General features: G+C 34.7%; 1 protein-coding gene across 2 annotated transcripts in view; it reads left to right on the plus strand.

Moving 5' to 3' along the window:
• GLCCI1 (glucocorticoid induced 1) overlaps positions 1–20,875 on the plus strand; it is a gene marked incomplete at its 5' end in the record, with an annotated part of 78,682 nt that overhangs the window by 26,142 nt on the left and 31,665 nt on the right. For both annotated transcript variants that reach the window (XM_081101764.1, XM_081101765.1), the window contains 2 exons: positions 5,591–5,742; positions 16,197–16,283. In XM_081101764.1, coding sequence (XP_080957890.1) covers positions 5,591–5,742; positions 16,197–16,283 — 239 coding nt within the window. The remainder of the gene's footprint in view (positions 1–5,590; positions 5,743–16,196; positions 16,284–20,875) is intronic.

Below are 20,875 nucleotides of genomic sequence, written 5' to 3' on the forward strand. Positions count from 1 at the left end.
CAGCCTTAGCAGTCAGTGCTGGGTCGCCACGGCAACCCAGGCTGACTGCATGACTGACTTTCGGTTGGTTGAGCCTCCTGGTCTTGTGGATGTGACAGACCCAGGGTTTTTGTATATTAGGATGTGTTTTCTTGGTCCCACCACCAAAGAGTTAAACATTTCACACTTTGATAAACAATGCTTTTAGACTTCATTGATTCCCAAATCTGGTGATGCACCTGAATTAATCTAGTTTGATCTAAAAAATATGTTGCTACCTGGTTCCACACTATAACTACTTAATTAGAATCTCGGGAATGTAGCTCATTAACTTGCATTTTTAACAAGGTACCTGGTGACCACATCTCAGGATCTCATCCTTGAGATCTATTGCTTAGACCATCTGTGAGTTGCGTGAGGGCCTTGTGCCTTTATGTTCGAGGATCTCCCAAGATCTAATTTCGCAGTGAAATATTAAAAATCTGTTTCTATTACTTCTCAGACATGCCCAGTTGTTAACATTATTAATGGCTAAAAAGTATTGCCATTTTTTTCAACATTCTTCTAAATCAATACTAAGTAATTTAAGACATTCACAACGTATGCATTTATGTTTGCATTATGGATTTTAATGATTGTTTTCATTTTGGAGATTAACAAAGTTAGATTAAACATGATTTTGCTATGTTAACTGTTAAAGAATAAAAAGATGATACACACTTTAGGAGCTTAAATTCAAAACAAAATATTACATATGTGTGTTTTGATACTATTGGCTAACATTGTTAATGTGATGTTTTTATATTCAAACTAGTTTTTTAATATGAGTTCTGTGTAGTAAAGTACTGGAAAATTTGGTATTAGTGCTTAGTTATCTTAAGCATTTTACTGAATTGTATGGCTTTACAGTCATAAACAGTGATGGATTTTGAATAAAGTAAGAACCAGTTCATTCTTGGTGGTGGTGTTGTAATGGCTACATTTCATGCAGTGTAGTCCTTAAACAATAGTTGCTTAAGGCCCTCCCCTGCCAGCCTGATCTTGCCCCCAACTGCCCTTCCCTGCCAGCCTGATCACCCCTAACTGTCTCTGCCTGCCTGCCTGAGCGCCCCTAACTGCCCTCCCCTGCTGGTCTGGTTGCCACTTAAACAATAGTTGTAGGAGCAATAGCTCTTTTTTCGAAAGGTTTAGATAAATTATTATTTAAATGCTTTCTTTAAGTTTAAATGTGCCTTGCTTATATAAGCAATGTTAATGGAAAGCTTTGGCTAATAATCATTAATTGAGAGCTAACCCAGACAACTGACCTTTTTTATTTGCTTTTGCAAATTAAATTAGCTATTTCATCCTTATGAACATAGGATGAACAGATTGGAGTGCATTAAAGTCCAAGAAATGAATGTGAACACTTATTTTACTATGTGTGTTGGTTTACATTCTGTATGGATACATTATGGTACTCACAAATATTGTAGCCTCTTTACCACTTTTTAAGTTTTGTTTGGAAGGTGTGGTAGCTTGTTTCATATTACTTTGTAGCTAACGTTCTTAAAGTTTCCAACTTTCAATAACACTCTTTTAATTGCATAAATTTTATTGAATTTTGTTAATTTTCCACTACAGATTAGCTTCTTACAGAGATCAGATTTCCAACCTTACTAACTTAGTCATCTTCAGACATTGCCATTAAAGTAAAATGGCTGTTGGGAACAAATTAATTTAACATCGTATTACATTGTTCTGGCAGTTAGATATTAAGCACTTATTGTCTGTTTACAACAAGGCTTGGTTTGATATTCATACTCAGACTTAACTAACACAGCTTCTTGTTTTTAAAGCTCTTTTACTATTATTACTTTGAAGTTGAATTTCCAATTGGCTGTTAGAGAGCAAGAATTATTTTGGATAATTCTCAGTTTGTCCCCCAGAGGAGCCCCAGGCCTACCAACTGCTGCTGCCATGTGGCTTTCTATTCAGGGAACGGAATAGGGAGGGAAAGCACAACCTGTAGATGAGTGTAACAAGGAAGCCTTTTTACACACTGCAGCTATGAACAGTCATTTTCTGCTCCTAACAATGATGATCATACTGGAAATAAATGCAACTTTTCAAACCGTCATTTCCTATTGCAGGATTTAGTTATTCTGTATTTTACCCTCATTTAAGAGATGTTAACAACAGGACTGCTAAGTGGCATAACAAGACTACTATTCTTACTGTCTGTTGCCTAATTTTGCCTTGTTTGCCTTCCCATCCTTCATTGATGTACATGTGCCATACATACTGCTGTATATTACAGTTTAATTATATATATGTATATCCCCCAACCATAATGTAAACTCCTTGAGAGGAGTCTAAAATTTATTTTGTAATTCCCCTTGGTACATGAAACAGTGCTTTGCATATAGTAGACATTCAGCGAGTTTTATATAGTAGTAATGTTTGAGTTTCGCCACTTATGAAGGTATTATTTTCCTGTTGCCTGGTTAGCTTAAGTAATGACAATAACTTATTTATTTTATTGATTTTATTTCATACTTTACATATATAATTAAATATTTATTTTAGCAATTTTGTTTATTCAAGCCCTTATAAATTAATTCAAAGATTGTTTGACTATACTAATATATGTTTCTAGTTGATAAGGTGTTCTCTTGTTTGATCTGCTTGAATTGAGGTGATTATGTAATAACTAGAAGCCCAGTGCATGAATTCGTGCATGGGTGGGGTCCCTCGACCTGGCCGGCAATCCGGATGACACGCGTGTCAGAGGTTACCCGCGAACTCATTTTTTTGGTTGATTTTTCTTTGTTAAATGGCATTTAAATATATAAAATAAATATCAAAAATGTAAGTCTTTGTTTTACTATGGTTGCAAATATCAAAAAATTTCTATATGTGACATGACGCCAGAGTTAAGTTAGGGTTTTTCAAAATGCTGGCACGCCGAGCTCAAAGGTTCGCCATCACTGCATAGGGGCTGGCTGGCCTGCCAGGGGGAGGGATCGCGGGAGGTTGGCTGTAGGAGTGCACTAACCACCAGGGGGCAGCTCCTGTGTTGAGGGTCTGTGCCCTGGTGGTCAGTGCGCATCATAGCTACCAGCCAGTTGTCCAGTCATCCAGTTGTAATGGTCACTTAGACTTTTAGAGATAGAGATAGAGATAGAGATAGAGATAGAGATAGAGATAGAGATAGAGATAGAGGTATGGGTATGGGTATGGGTATGGGTATGGGTATAGGTATAGGTATAGGTATATAGATATATAGATATAGATAGTAGAGAAATACTGTGATCACTCAATTCAAAACTAAATACATATTTTGATTATGAAATAAAAAATTTGTATTGAGTATATAAATAATGCAAAATCAGTTGATTTTCCTTATTGCACTAAAATATAACACCTGAATTGGTAGGTGATAATGCTACAAATTAAATAAATAAAAATTTGGAAGCATCAAGGCTTAGATGTTGAGGCAGTTAAAAACTAACTCATTGCCATGATAGTTTGGGTAATAGGAACAAATTATCTTGTTGATATAGAATTGAAAATGAGAGACTAGGTATACCAGGCAAGTTATAATAAAAAAGAAAGCCAAAGGGGGTCATAATGTTTAATCTGACAGAATTTAAAGTAAAAACTAAATGTAACATTAAAATGGTGAAGTATAAGCCATTAATAATGATGTCATAAGTTAATATGAAGCAAATTATACAGAATTAAAATATAAATGATAAAAATTGCAAAGAATAAAGGAAATTGTTAGATCTCAATAGTGGTTTAGAAACTTAGAGTACTTTTCTAGATCTGTGACAGATAAAGCTGATAATTATATTATTCCCGTATTCTGTATTTTTATTTTAGTTCATGTACAAGACAAAGAACTATATGTTCTGAAAACAGAAAGTGTATCTTCTCCATGACTCATGAAATGTTTATGAAAGTTTATCATGTTTTTGGTCACAAAGAAAATTTGCAGGTAATTCCAAAGAGTAGAAATATGTCATCCCAGATTCTCCACCTATGATGAGGTAAAATTTGAGCTAAGTAATAAAGATAGGGAGGAAATTTGGTAATTTTCAGATCTTTTCTGCCATTCTTGGGTCAAAGAAGAAGTTAAAATTGCAATTGTAGGATATATAAAAGTATAACATCAGAGTATACTGCATTTTCTTTAGAATTATGGTTTTAGGAAGGTAAAGGACAGCATTAGGTAACAATGCTTCTTGACCCTCTGTAATGTGCAAGACATTTTGTTTGATGTGAGATATAACTCAGAATAAGACTGTGAGCCTTGGAGTTTGCGATCCACTGGATTTTATTATAGAATGCACATTAGAGTAAATTATTTGGGATGTATATATGAAAAATCTTTTATAGTTTAGTTGAGTATAATCATTTTAATTTCCAAGAGAGCTACCTATGGTACCCATATGGAGAGGAGAAGAAGTAGATTATTATAGTGTTTGGATTGAACTGTGTACTAGTATAATGTCTGGAGAGCTTGATTCCTTTTTACCTCTGTCACCTGGTAGCAGTTCTGTTTCATTGGATAATTCAGTTTTATCCCTCTGGGCTTCAACTTATTTATCCATAAATGAGGAAGTTGAATTATAGTTTCATTATACATGCTATTTTTATGGAGCTGTAATAAATTCATTAAGTATTGAGCATCAACTCCTTTTCAGTTTGTAAGGATTAAACTTATGCTCTGGTGGAGGAGAGAGTTACACTTCGGGTTCCATGCAAGCCGAGGAGGGTGCAAATACTAGTATCTTCAGTAAGAGTTGGTCAAGTGAACAGGGTGAGGAAATTATAGACTGTATAGAGCAGCGGTTCTCAACCTGTGGGTCTCGACCCCTTCGGCGGCCGAACGACCCTTTCACAGGGGTCGCCTAAGACCATCCTGCATATCAGATATTGACATTATTATGATTCATAACAGTAGCAAAATTACAGTTATGAAGTAGCAACGAAAATAATTTTATGGTTAGAGTCACAACATGAGGAACTGTATTTAAAGGGCCAGAAGGTTGAGAACCACTGGTATAGAGACAGCGAGGAAGTGTTTTACATTTGGGAAGCTGCAGTTAGTTTGTGTGGCACTTAGTAGTTAGCATGGGTGTATGGAGGAGTAGCAAGACATTAAACATTGAGGTACATGGGAGCCATATTGTGAAAAATACACGCTTTAAGTTAAAGAATGAGTAACCATGGAAATGTTTTTTTAGCATTGAAAGGAGGTGGCACTATAACAGTTAGTTGAAATGGATGCAGTCAGCAGTTAGGAAAGTGGCAGTCCAGATGAGCCAGTATGGAAACATAAAGTAAGGGCAGAGAGATGACGTGTAGATTGTAGAATAGGTCCTTTAAAATGCATGGCTTCATAAGGTCTGTGACAGCCCTTCAAGTGTATGTAAGATATAGTATGTGAATGCATTTTTCTTTGGAGAGGGTCTATAAATTTCATCAGAACATATAATTGGGCTATTAAGATAAACATATATTGTAGAGAAAATTGATAGGATGACATTCCACAGACTATGATATTTAAATAATTTTACTTTAATATTAGTCACTAATCTAATTTCTTTTTCACTTTTTGTAGTGGACAGGCCAAAATCTCAGCAAGTTCGAACCTCTAGTACAATAAGGCGAACCTCTTCTTTGGATACAATAACAGGACCTTATCTCACAGGACAGTGGCCACGGGATCCTCATGTTCATTACCCTTCATGTATGAAAGATAAAGCTACTCAGGTAAAATAAGCAAATCAAAACCAGTTTTACTACTCTGCAGTTATTCTGTTTTGATCACAGTAAAGAAAATGTAATTTAATGAAATATTCCCAAATTTGAAATAATAGTACATTCAACCAAAGAAGAAAGCCATTTCTTTTAATAAACTTTAGACTAATTGTTTCTTGTCATCTGGGTTTTTAAAATTTTAAAATTCTGTAATATTTTAAATATATTAAATATATGACAATTTTTAGACTTACAGTTTTAAGAATTGCTTTCCAAGAGAAATTAATATAATGATTAGTAACTATATTATAAAATGTAATTTTTGAAATTATTTCAATATTGGAAAAATTTATAAAGTATTAACACATGGCTAAGAAAATTTATGTTGAAGGTATTTTGGGTGTTTTTTTCTGATTAAAGAATGATGCATTTAAATGTGAGAGAATTCAAAGGAATGAGAACATTTTCGGCTTTGTAGCTTAGGAAAATAGAAGGATTAGAGTTTCATGTCTGAAGAATGAGGGAAGAGAAAAAAGGGGGGGGGGAATTTTGGACATGATCTATGAGGATCTTCTCAATTTTTCTAATTTTCCCAGACAAGCTTGAAACCATGAAATTAGCTTCTTTATCATCCATCCTATCAATTCTGCCTTTGTAATATTTCATGCCACCCCCAGTCTTTTGCTTTTCATTCTTAGTTTTGTGAGCAAAAGGATCAGTTTGATATGGTAGGCAGTGGGATTCTCAAGTGGAAATAACTAGCAAAATTTAGAGATGTGAGCCTAAACACTTAGAGGTAGACACAGATAATTCAAAACCATCTTTCTGGAGGAGTTGGGTTCACAAGTGTCATGATGTGTAGATGTAGAGTGTAAAGAAATTGGGTCAAAGGACCGAGGACTTTGTTTTTGGAGATGCACACAAGGGAAAGGGAGAAAACTAATGTATTCACCTGGAAGCAATAAGAGAAGGGAGTTAACATTTACCGACTAAGTACCATGTGTTATGTGTTTTATGTCCTGTGTTTCATTAAATTCTCACAAGAACATTGTAAGACTACACAGATGGAGAAGCAGAAACTCAGAAGTTAAGTGGCTTACTATCATAAAGCTAGAAAGTGTTGGAACCAGGTTTTTAAGACACGTTAATTTGTCAACCAATCTGAGCTCCAATTTTATCTGCTAGTAGGATAAATGGAATAATGTGCATGCGTGTGCGTATCCCCTAGTAGAATAACTGGCACTGTACTTAGAAATAGTGGGTGTTGCCCTAGCTGGTTTGGCTCAGTTGATAGAGAGTCAGCCTTTGGACTGAGGGGTCCCGAGTTCAACATGCCCAGGTTGCAGGCTCAGGCTTGATCTGCAGTGAGGGGTGTGCAGAAGGTAGCCAATCGGTGATTCTCTCTCATCATTGATGTTTGTATCTCTTTCCTCTCCCTTCCTTTCTGAAATCAATAAAAAAAATATATATATATATATTTAAAAATAGTGGGTATTCTTTTTAGATTTAAAAAACCCTACCATTTATTGAATATGCTTTATGCTGACACTATCCAGAAACATTTTCACAAAATGAATAACATAATTTATTCATATTTCTTCTCTGAGAAAGAAGAGGAACCAGAGAAAGAGCAAAAGCTAAGAGAACAGAAATAGTCTAGCCTTAGAAGCCAAAGGGAATGCTGTTCTAAAAAAGGAAAATTTTTAACAGTATCAGGTGCTAAAGAGAGGTCTTATAGAATAAGGACTAGATTTAGGGATTAAGGGCATATTGTTTTGGAGTGTATAATATTGATAAGAGGGTAGAAGAGGAAGCGCAGATATTTGGGAGTTAAGAAGAGAGTGATGTGGAGATAGCGTGAAAGGGTGCTGGGTAGGTTTAAACCTCTCTGTTTCTTTGTGTGATGGAGTTAATGTAACCAAACTCACGATAATGTTATATGACTAAATATGATGTTTAAAAGTGAATATGGCAATACACATGTGAGGTTATTAGTGGCAGATATAGACAGGCCCAGTTGTAACATTTGCAGGGTATGGAGCAAATATAAATGAAGACCCATATACCAAAGATGTTTAACTTAAACTAACAAACTATTACATAAAATATATTTATCCTTCTAAGTTGACAAATAAAATTTCCTATGCATCTTGACATTCAGGTTTGAGCTAAGATTTCCTATGTTCCTCAGAGTTACATGCCAGAATGTATCTACAAGGGCCAAGCCCACTTCACCTTCTGAGCTTAAAACCCAAATCCCTGTTTATCCTGCACACCATTCTGTACCCTGAGGGTTGGTTTTACATATGTGTCCTCACATTCATTTTTATCTACACTCTCTCAGGAAGTGAGGCCAGGGAATAGATCCTTGCAGACCCTGGAAGCCAGGCTTGCTGCTGTTTGGGCAGGAATTCCTAGGTCTGGATTACCTAGAGCATAGTCTGTGGCAGAGGTATGGGTTCATGGTGAGCAGATCTCCTTGGTCCCAAGGTCTCTTCGCCCTGTGGGTAGGGACGTAGCTTGGAGAGAGCCAGTGCTGTTTCCCTAAAGCTTGCGGTCCAGGTTAGGGGCTTTTCTTGCCTGGTTCTGCGTGTAGGTCATTTGAGAAATTGCAAGGAAGGCAAAATATAGGCCTCATCTTACAGGTGAGATACTGAAGCTTAGCGAAGTTACGTAATTTGTACATGTTTATATATCTAATAAATAGGAAGAGATTTGAACCCAGATTTGGTTGCTTTACATATCTTTTTTTCTTCAGTTCCCCACTGCCTCTTGAAGTAACCACTGAAGTATATAGCATTTAGCCTCATGCTTGCCTAACAAGCATACAAAATAGTTTTGGCCCCAAGTGTATATTAATTTAATTGAAGAGATAAGGGATAAACATGAGATGGTTTTTATTGTTATATTCATCCCTCCTGGATTCACTCTTGAATTCTTGGGATGGGAAGTAGAAGTTTTTGTTTATTTAGCAGGAATTAGTGGAGGGCAGGTGGTACAGTCAACTTGCCTCAGATATTATTAAACATCTGGGCTCGCTGATATTTTCTTCCTGTAATATTTCAGTATTTCAACTACCTTAATTATTGAGGGTTAGAAATAAAATTCTTTATGTTTAATATATTTATACTTAGGGCCTTTAAAAAAGAAGTAGCATAGTGTCTTTAAAAAGACTGTGGACTGGGGGAAGGTCAGTTGGGGGAAAAAAAAACGAGACATATGTACTACTATCTGTAATACTTTAAACAATAAAATAAAATTAAAAAAAATAAGACTGTGGACTTTGGAGACAGATCCTGTGTTCAAACCAAGGCCCAATGTAAGGGAACTTTCTGGGATGATGGGAATGGATATCTTGATAGTCGTTGGTTACATGGGTGAATGCATTTATTAAAATTTAGATCTAAGTGTATACGTGTTCATTTTATTATATATTAACTAAAAATATAGAACATAAGTATTGAACTCTCATAAGATGTTTAGGGATGAAGTATATTGCTGTCTGCAATTAACTTAGAAATGAATAAAAAGTAAGTTCAGTTGATGGATAGATAAGTGATAAAGGAAATATAGCAAGGATTTGACTATAGAATAAAAGATGTTGGCTTTATGAGTACTCACTAAGCAGTTTTTTCAGCTGTTGTGTGTGTTTGACTTTTTACAAATAAAATGGTGGGGGGAAAAGTCATGGTCCACTGAGTCATTCACACAGTGGAATATTGCTCATTCATAAAAAGAATAAAATCCTATTATTTGTGATAACATGGGTGGACCTTGAAGGCATGATGCTAACTGAAATAATTCAGACAAAGAAAGACAAATACCATGTAATCTCACTTATACATTTAATCTAAAAACAAAACAAAACAAAAAAATCACCAAGCTCATACAGAGAACATATTGGTGGTTGCCAGAGATCGGGGGTAAGGGGTAGGTGAAATGGGTGAAAGATGTCAAGAAATGCAAACTTTCAGTGATAACATGTAAGTCTCAGGGATATATAATGTATGGCAACGATAAATAATAATACTATACTGCATATTTGAAAGTTACTAAGGATAATTATTAAGTTTTCATCTCAAGAAAAAATTTTGTTGCTATGTATGGTAACGGATATTAACTAGAATTATTGTGGTGATCAGTTCATAATATATCAAATCATTGTGCACCTATAATTGATATAATGTATTTCAGTCATACCTCAAAAAAAAAAGCTAGTGCACTCACTCTGACAAACACACATGCTTATTTTAGTAACCATTTTGCTTGATTTTCAAAATGAGGAGTGGTTTTTTTATAGGCCAAATGCCATTTCACATTGAAATGAAGACCTTGTTTTGATTCATAACCTATAACATGTTGAATTTCTTTGATTATTTAACAATTGGTTATGATTACATTTATGGAATAAATGCTTTTGGTTTATGGAGTTCTTTTTTAATATGATATTTAAAAATCAGTAAAATAAAGTGTTAACATTTATTATATTTGTTTCAATATTCAGAAATAAGGTCTGCAGTTTTTTCTTTTTTCTAATGTAATCCTTAGATTGGTGATATACTTGCTTCATAAAATGATTTTGCAAGATTTCCTTCCTCTGTGCACTGGCATGGTGTAAATATTATCTCAGTTATCTGTTACTTGGGTCTGAAAGAATTTTACTTATGAAGTTGACTAGACTTGTAAATTTGGGTAGTGTAGCTCTCTAGTAAATCTCAATTTTTTCCATGGCTCTTGGTCTCTTTTAGTTTCTATTTATTTAGTTCAGTTTTTAAATTTATTTTGCTATAATATAATCTATATCATCCAGATATTCAAATATATTTGTATAGAGTTTCATAAAGTACTCTCGCATAATTTTTTAAATTTCTTGCATATCTGTAGTTTTTTCTCATTTTTAATATTGCACATTTGTGTTTTGAGTGGTTTAATTTATTAGGTTATATAGTGTTTCATTTTTTAAGGTGTTGAACTGATTTTTCCTATTGTTTTTGTTTTCTAGTTCATTGTCCTCTGACTTTGTTCTGTCATTGCCTTTCTTCTGCCTTCCTGGAATCTATATTGTTCTTTCTCTAGATTCTGGAGATGAATGCTCAGTTTTGGTATTTGTGATATTTCTTGTTTAGTAGTATATGTGTTTTATGCCAAGACTTATCCACTGAGCTCAGCTTTGGCCAGTGTATGTTTCTGCTATCTATATATTTTTAATATTATGCAATTTTCATTTTTAATCTTCTTTAACATATATGAGAGCTTTTTGTTTTTGTTTTTAAATTTCTAAGTGGTTAAAGTTTCTTTCCTAGTAATTTAATTTCTACTTTTATGGTATTATAATTAGAGCATAGAATTATACATCTTTGGAAACTTCATTGAAATTTTTTGTGCAGCCTAATATATGATTCATTATTTTCTTAATGCTCAGTATTTGAAAATGTGGTATAGTCTTTTCTTTTAGAGATACAATTCATTGCATATTAATTCAGTCTTATTAACTATATTATTTAGTTTCTAAATAGCACCCTTTTTCTTTTCTTTTTTTAGTTTTAAAAATATATTTTTATTGATTTCAGAGAGGAAGGGAGAGGGGAAGAGAGAGATAGAAACATCAATGATGGGAGAGAATCATTGATCAGCAGCCTCTGGCAAAACCCCCACTGGGAATGGAGCCCGCAACCCAGGGATGTGCCCTTGACCAGAATCAAACCTGGGACCCTTCAGTCCGCAGGCTGATGCTAGATCCACTGAGCCAAACCAGCTAGGGATAGAGCGCCCTTTTCAAATGTTTGTTCTGTCTTGAGCTGGCTGTTGTTGAGTTAAAATTTCTGTTGTCTGTTTTCAGTGGTCAGTGCCTTATATGTCGTGATAATATTATAGATGTTTAAAAATGTATGTGCATTATATCTCTCTATAATTGGCATTGTTTATTGTTATAGAATACTCCTTGTCTTGATTGTTTTTCCCTGAATATAACCTTTTCATGATATAAAAAATTTAGTTGCTTATATTCCTAATGTCCAGACAGCCATTTTTAACATTTTGATGTATATACTTTTATATTTTATTTATTTACTTTTAAAGAAATTAAAAAACATCTTAAAAACAATTCAGATGATACTGTAGGTAGTTTTGTATAACCTTCTTAACTTAATAAAGTATTTTCCCATCCATTAAATATTCCTAAACATATTAAGTCCCCTTTTTCCTGATTTTTTTTGCTCATTCAACTGAAAAAAAAATTATGGATTTACTTTAAAATTATTTAGAATTCCCACCACTATTTATATTTCAAAATATCTCTTTCTAAAGTCTTTTTCTTTTTGTATGTATTTGCTTACTAAAGTGGGATTGTAGCCCTTGCCCATTTGGCTCAGTGGATACAGCCTTGGCCTGCAACTAAAGGGTACCTGGTTTGATTCCGGTTAAGGGCACATGCCCAGGTTGCGGGCTGGATCCCCAGGAGGTGGCGTGCAGGAGGCAGCCAGTCAATGATTCTCTCTCATCAGTTATGTTCCTCTCTCTCTCTCTCTCTCTCTCTCTCTCTCTCTCTCTCTCTCTCTCTCCCCCCCCCTCCCTCTCCCTCTCCCTCTCCCTCTCCCTCTCCCTCTCCCTCTCCCTCTCCCTCTCCCTCTCCCTCTCTCTTTCTCTCTGAAATCAATAAAAATATATATTTTTTTAAAAAGTGGGATTGTACTCCACGTGCTGTGTGTTTTTTTGTACTGTTATAAGAATGTGCCACAATTTTAATTTCCCTATTGATAGATATTTAATTTATTTCAAGTGCTTCTTTTGGTGTACATCTCAGGTTAGTTCTTGAAAATAGAAATACTGTGAATATGTTTAAGGTTGTTGTCACATTTATGATTGCTTTTTCTCAAATTAACATTTCTTATAGAGTGAGGCAAATTATTTCATTTTATCATGTCTAACACCAATGAAGTATTTGATTTCTGTGTTATTTCCTGTTTTCAAAAAATTGCAGTCCAGAAATTTACCACCAACACCCTCCCTCCCCCTTGAGATCTGGAAATAGAAATACAGCTACTGTATACGTTCCCTGCTTAATAATCTAGAAAATCACATATAGTTACTTCACAGATCTTCATTCAATTGTGTGGAACACATTGAGGGGTAAATAGACATGGCTTTTATACTTTTTACTTATAAATACTCAGACAATTAGTCCTTCTTAGGGACTGCTGTTTAATGTTCCTCAGTAAAGAAAAATCTATCCCTCTGGAAGGTGGGGGAGGGTGGATGGGTGGGAGGTAATCAACCAAAGACCTTGTATGCATAGATGCATAACCCATGGACACAGACAATAGGTTGCTGAAGGCCTGGGTTGGGGGGCAGGGGTGGGCTGAAGGAGGTCAATGGGGGGAAAAAGATTTATTAAGAAAAAAAAAGAAGTTGTCAACATACTATTTAAGGACTCATGTATGACTAAAATTCATGGACAGGCAAAATGAGGAAATCTGTTAATAAACATTATGTTCTTAATTGAAAAATGTGAAATATACTGCATGTTAATAGAAAATTTAAAAAAAGAAAAATCTCTCCCTCTCAGTATAACTTTCTGCGTGTCTCCAAACAATATTTATGTTAACTTATGTTAATTTCTAAAGATGTAATTAGATACAAATTAATGTTTTACTTGTTACTGATATTAGCCTACAAGAAAAATGAGTGGTTATATATATGGTCAGCATGTCACTTTGAGTGCAGGATCTGTTTCTTATTCATTTTTATTTCCTTAGTCTAACAGTGCTTTTCAGACCTTGGCTTGCCTCAGAATCATCTGGAGAGCTTGTTAAAATGCATAATGCTGGACTTGATCTAAGAATTCTCGATTTAATAATTCTGGGATTGAACCTGAGAATTTGCATTTCTACCATGCTCCCAGATGAGGCCAATTATGCTCAGCCAGGGACCACTGGATGAAACTAGCCTAAAATAATGAGCACATAACTTGGTATAGAAGTGGAGCATGCTAAAAAATTTTTAAGTGCTGCTAGCACTGAATTCCTCATGCTGTTTTCAGCTGAACTGTTCTTTCTGCACTCTGTTTTCAAGTGAGGAGGCTATTTATATTTATATTTGGTTATAAGACTATATTTACATACATTTACTAGAAAAACAAAAGATAGTAATATTAGAATCATAATGTTTTTGTGCTCCTTTTTAAAGCATCATCAGGATAAACTTCAAAATTAGCTTTTAAATTAAAAGTTTTTAAAATTTTTATTAGTCAAACAATGTATTTATAAATAATGAACAGTTTGTCATTATTTATTTTAAAACTTCTTTATAAATGAAAATTAGTCTATAATCATAATTAATTACTAGTTGAAATATCATTGATTCTCAAGTAATTCCACTTCATTTCTTGCCAGGTTTATCAGTACTTTGCTACTAAGGGTCATATATTTAAGTACTGTAAAATAATTAAGTCAATAATTATATTTCCACAATAGATTTTAAACTGCAGTAAATTTCAAGGGTAAGGATGAACTATACAAAAAATAAATTTAAAAGTTTTATATAAGATTTGTTTAAAGAATTAAATAATACTCAGAGAATTTTGTGAAGTAATTACTAATTCATTTGTTTTTGTAAGTTTTTTTTGGAAGTGGCTTTAGGCTCTTACATATTGACAGTCAATATTGAAAAACAGTATTTTCTTGCTATGAGTTAGTTGACCTGTTTTGAAATTGATAACCCAGGGAAGCAAAGCTGCCTTTGCTAGTTTATGAATAAGGATAAAATAACAAAAATACCCAGGATTCATATCTGATATTTGAATACCAGATTCAGGTCTGGTATTCAAAATATACAAAGAATTCATTTTTATGGCCAAGTAGTATTCCATTGTGGAAATGTACCACAGCTTTTGTATCCACTCATTTACTGATGGGCACTTGGGCTACTTTCAAATCTTGGGTATTGTAAGTAATGCTGCAATGAACGAATTAGTGTTTCAGGTTTCTGTGCATGTATTCCCAGATTGCAACAGCATGGATGGACCTGGAGAGTATTACACTAAGTGAAATAAGCCAGTCAGAGAAAGACAAGTACCATATGATTTCACTCATAAGTGGAATTTAATTAACCAAATAAACTAACAAAGTGGAGACAGACTCATGGGATAGAGAACAGCTGTTAGAGGTGAAGGTGTTGGGGGCTGGGTGAGAAGGGTGAAGAGACTGAGCAAAGAAAAAAAAGATTCTCATGGACACAGACAATAGTAAGGGGGTGGGGAGAGGTAGAAGAGGGTAAAGAGGAGATCAACGGTGTTGGAAGGAGACTTGACTTGGGTGGTAAATGCACAATATAATACATGGATGATGTATTGTAGACCAGAAACGTATTTAATTTTATTAACCAATGTCACCTTTATAAATTCAATAAAAAATAAAACATACCAAGAATTCTTAAAACTCAACATAAGAAAATAACCTTTTTTTTAAAAAAAATGGGCCAAAAACCTTAATAGATATGTCATCAAGGAAGATGGCAAATAAGCATCTGAAAAGATGTTCTACATCATACATTGTCAGGGAAATGCAAACTAAAATAGTAATGAGATACCACTTCATACCTGAGTTAGTTTGATCTGTTTTGAAATTCAAACACTTACACCACCAAATGCTGACCAGGATGCAGAGCAACAGCAACTCTCATTCATTGCTAGTGGAAATGCAAAATGGTGTGCAGCCACTTTGGAAGATAGTTTGGCTGTTTCTTACAAAACTAAACATGCTTTTACCACACAGTCCATCATTCATGCTCCTTGGTATTCACCCAAAGGATTTGGAAAACCCGAACATGGATGTTTATAGTAGCTTTATTCTTAATTGTTAAATCTTGGAGGCAACCAAGATGTCCTTCAATAGGTGATTGGATAAATAAAGTGTGGTACATCCAGACAACACTGATGGCTTTTTCATAAGAAGTTATATATTATGTAAAGTCATGGGTGTAGCCTCAACATAAGTGATGTTTTTTTAATGTGTAATAGAAATAGTTTTTAGAGCCATATATATTTACTGTGATAATCTTTACTGTTTGTCTTTAAATAGTGGTTTTTACTTTCCCTAATTTACATTACACCAAGAGTCCTCTCATGTATTAAGAATGATACTTTAATATTGTTAGTTTTTTTTTAGATATAGCTACTAAATGGTCTTACCATTTCGTACTTAATGTTTTGTATTACATTTGGATGTTTCATTAATGTTGATTTGAAAAACAATGTTTTGAGTAACTTAGAAGCATCTTTAATTGATCATGTCTAACTCAGAATATGATAGAATGTTTTAAATATTACACAGGGTCATGAAAATCTTAGCGTTTAAGGGATTTTAGTAGTATAGCTTCTTAATTGGTTTTTCATGAAAATTTTGAAATATGTTTGCGTTGCTGTGAGAATAAGGAGTAAAGACAAAATTTCTTACTTTGTTTTGTTCAAGACACCTAGCTGTTGGGTGGAAGAGGGAGCAGAAGAGAGGTCACATCAGCGTTCTGCGTCATGGGGGAGTGCTGATCAACTGAAAGAGGTAAGGTATTTCTGATTGTAGTCTATAGCCTATTTTTATGCTAGCAAATTATCTTACCATTTCCTGAATATAATGGTGCTTTCTTTCAGAGTTTAGGAGTTGCCCTCCACGTTTTGGTGAAAAAATCCAAGTTTACCTTATTTTTGCTCTTCATGTTCTTTATAAATGTTTGCTCTGCAAACTCTCAGCTTTTGCCGTTTTCAGAATGAATTCTTATTTTACTTATAATTGCTATATCTTCTTCCTTTTGGTTATCTTTTGTTCCCACTTCAACTTTCTTGTTTTTGAGTTATAGCAATGAGAACTGTAGATCATAGTTTTCTACAATGGTAGGAAAGGGTTTTCTGCTTCTAATAACTTTTTCATGATAGCCAGCATATTGTTGCCCTTTGAGACCCAGTAGTACAGTGGAATTCATATCTTTTATAGTTTTTATTCTCTTATTCATTATGAATAACCCAAGTTGTGATCATCTTTATGTATATTTTGGGTTATTTTCCTGATAGTGTTATCTTTTATCTATATAAATTCTTTTATTTTCATAGAAACTGAATTGAAAGGTCATCTAGTCCAGCGGTCACCAACCTTTCGGACCTCATGGACCACCAGCGGTCCTCGGACCACTGGTTGGCGACCCCTGATCTAATCTATCTTCTGTGTAAACACTCCTTTAAAAAAAATGGTCATCTAGTGTATTTTGATCATTCTTGGTGAGAAAAGCTCCTCACTTTGCTAGAGAACCAAACTAGTTCAGTTGTTTCAGCTTAAGTTGTTAAATAGTTCATGTTGTACATTGAACTCAGAATTATACCCCTTAGTTTTGACTCTGCTTTCGGTATCATTGTGTAAGACAACTTTAAATATTTAAAGACTAGCAATACGTTACTTTTCTCCAGGATAAACATTGACATTTCTCTCAAATAATTTTTATATATGCCATAGTTTCCATATCTTTTAGTATCATTTTAATATACTATGGGCTATCAGTATCTTGCATATACTATGGTATTTCTATAATATTAGTATTATAGTTTCTCTGTAATATTAATGTAGAGAAATCCTCAACTTCTGTCTACCCTACACACAAATGCATGTACACAAAATCAGTTTTTCCCAGTAGCAAGGAAGAAAGAAACGAAGGGAGGGAGGGAGGAAGGAGGAAGGAAGGAAGGAAGGAAGGAAGGAAGGAAGGAAGGAAGGAAGGAAGAAAGGAAGGAAACTGGTTTAATATATCTAAAGTAGCTACATATATATGCATAAAATACAAATACCAAAAAAGTGAACTTTCAGTTTTATCTCAGAAGTCAATACAATCTCAAAGTAATAGCCAAGATTTGGTATGATTGAACTTTGGATTGCAACAACCTAGGATATGCATGATTGAAAAAGGAGTGGCTAGCATTAATTACTGAGTGGGAGATTTGATTGCTCTCCCCACAAAGCAACCATAACACTGGCTAAAACAAATAATTCAGTGTTCTGGAAATCAACAAACAAATTGAGAAGTTTTGTTCATGAAAAGTACTGAACTCATGGCAAGAATAACACAAGTTTGTGGTGTTCTTATCTGGTGCTACTCCTTTCCCCCTTCTTACTCATCCCCTGCTTTGTTGGTGTGACATTTCAACCAGGATGGAGCAGGCTTTGAAAACCAGAAGCTTTGCTGCCCCTACTGCTGACAGAGTACTTGATACAGAGTATTGAAGATTAAATTTGTAATCTTAGTTGCAAATGAACAGGGAGAAACAATGGCTCCGCTGGTCTGAGGTGGTAGTCCTGTTTCTGGCAAGTAGAGAGATTTTATCGAGTTGTAAGAGGCAAGACAGCCACAGGGGCTTGATAAGTTCACCACATATCCCAGCTTGACTGGATATGCACAGCAGAAAGTGAAGTGGGCCCAAACCACCCATGCATCACTGGTCAGAGGAGACTATAAATGCATAGAGAGGAGATTCAAGCAGGCCTAGTGATAATAAAATTTGGGGCCAACTTGTAAAGGGCTCAGACTTTGCGCTACTCATTCTATACTCAAATTACATCTGAGAGTAGGAGCCTTACTGGTTTGTAACACTCAGTATCATTATTAAGATGGTAATTCTCCCAAAATCGATTCATGGTGATCACCATTAAAATTTCATACTTTTTGTTTTGGGCAGGAATTAACAAGGTAATAACCCTAAGATTTACATGGAAATGCAAAAGACCTAGAATGGCCAAAATAATTTTGAAAGCAAGGAAAATTTTGGGAGGATGTACATTACACAATTTCAATACTTCTTATAAATGTACATTATAAGAATGCAGTTGGCAAAGAATTAGCATAAAAGAAGACATATAGATAAATGGATCAAAATTGTGAATCCAGGAGTAAACCTTATATTTATAGTCAGTTGATTTTATTCAACAAAGTTAACAACACAATTCACTTGAAAAGGACAGTGTTTCCAACAGTGGTACTGGGATCATTTTATATCCATATATAAAGAAAAAACTTAAGCCCTTAAATGAACTCAAATGGATCCTAGTTCTAAATATAAGTTCGAAAATTATAAAACTTCTAGAAGATCTTGGATTAGGTGGGGCATTCTTAGGTGCAACACCAAGAGCAAGGCCATAAGAGAAAAAAATATGAATTGAACTTTATTAAGATGAGCATTTACACATGACTAAGAGCATGCACAGACAAACCCCAGACTGGAAAAATATTAGCAAATTATATATTTGATATAGGCCTTATCCACAGATATATAAGGAACTCATGCAAATTAATAATAAGACAACCCAATGGGTAATACACTTGAATGGAAGTATTTTCACCAAATATTTATGGGTGCCAAAAGGTATTCTGCATCATTAGTCATTAGACAAATGTAAAATTAAATCATTAAATACAACTACACACCAACTACAACGACTTTAATTTAAAAGACAATGTTAAGTATTGAAAAGGATGTAAAGAATCTGGACCCCTCAAACATTGTTGGGAATATAAAGTGGTACAATGACTTCGGAAAATAGTTAGCCAGTTTCTTTAAAAGTTAAAACATCAACTTAGCATATAACCCAGCAATTCCATTCCTAGGAATCTGTATAATAAAGATGAAAACACCTGTGTACTTTAAGATATACACTGTTATTTATAGCAGAGTTATTCAGAACAACTAAAAACTGGAAATTATCGATCAGTTAGTAACTGGATAAATAAAATGTAGTATATTCATGCAGTAGCATACTATCTACACTAATAAAATAGAAACATGCAAATTGGTGTCACTCCGCTATGCCCACCGGCCAATCAGAGAGACTATGCAAATTAACCCAACAAAGATGGCAGTTAATTTGCACACGCAGGCAGGAGCGAAGACTGAAGGCTCCAGGCCGGAGTGAAGACTGAAGACTGAAGAGGCTTGGCTTCTCCGATGTGGCCGCACCAAAGGCCTGGGTCTCGGGTGCCAGCGGAAAACCGGTGCCGGCAGCCAGGGGAAGGAAGGCCTATTGTGCGAATCTTCGTGCAACGGGCTTCTAGTTCAGCAATAAAAGGAAACAATGTACTGAATACTAATGCATGCTACAGTGTAAATGAAATTCAAAAAGATTTTACTAAGTTAATGGTCAGCAATTTTTTTCTGTAAAAGGCCAGATAGTAAATATTTCAGGGTTTGTGGGCCATATTATCTTTGTTGCAATTACTCAGCTCTGCTATTGTAATGTGAAAGCAGCCACAGACAGTATGGAGTGGGTGTGGTTATGCTCCAATAAATTTTATTTACAAAAACATGTGGCAGGCTAGATTTGACCTGCAGATTGTAGTTTTTCTAATCCCAGTTAAGTGAAAGAAGCCAGATGAATAAGACTACCTATGATATGGCTCCATTTATATTGAAATGCCAGAAAAGGCAAATGTATCCAGGAAAAAAAGAAGCCCATTAGTGGTTGCATGTGGCCAGGAGTGGGGCTGGGAGAGTGGTTATGGGCTACAAATAGACTCAAAGCAAATTTGGGGTTGATGAAATAACTCTAACTGCATTGTGATTGTTATAGAACTCTGAAAAGTGATTAAAAATTACTGAATTTTACCCTTCAAATGGATGAAGTTAAGGGAATGTAAATTATATCTCAGTAAAGATGAAAGAAAAAAGGAAAAAATATAAGACACTGGTGGCTTTTTTGTGACATGTCATGAAGGTATTAAATTCTGTATGATACATATAACTATGGCTAGAAAAAGTATAGGAGTATATGGATGAAGACTAAAAGTAAAAATAAGAATTGGCATTTGAGAAAATTATGAAAAATAAGAGCTATTATTAAAATAGTAATATTTTTAAAAGTTATATACTATAATGTTTTTAAAAGATGACTTGAGCCCTGGCCTGGTGGCTCAGCTGGTTAGAGCATCATGGCATACGCCAAAAAGGTTTCAGGTTTGATTCTTGGTTTGGGTGAATATGGGAGGCAACAGATCGGATCGATGTTTCTCTCTCTCTCCCCCTTCATCTCTCTCTCAAATTAGTCAAATGGATGAATGGGAAGGAAGGTGGGAGGGAGGGAGGGAGGGAGGGAGGGAGGGAGGGAAAAGAGAGAGAGAGAGA

Source organism: Myotis nattereri (assembly GCF_964212035.1).
Source record: "Myotis nattereri genome assembly, chromosome: 11".
Classification (NCBI taxonomy): Eukaryota; Metazoa; Chordata; class Mammalia; order Chiroptera; family Vespertilionidae; genus Myotis; species Myotis nattereri.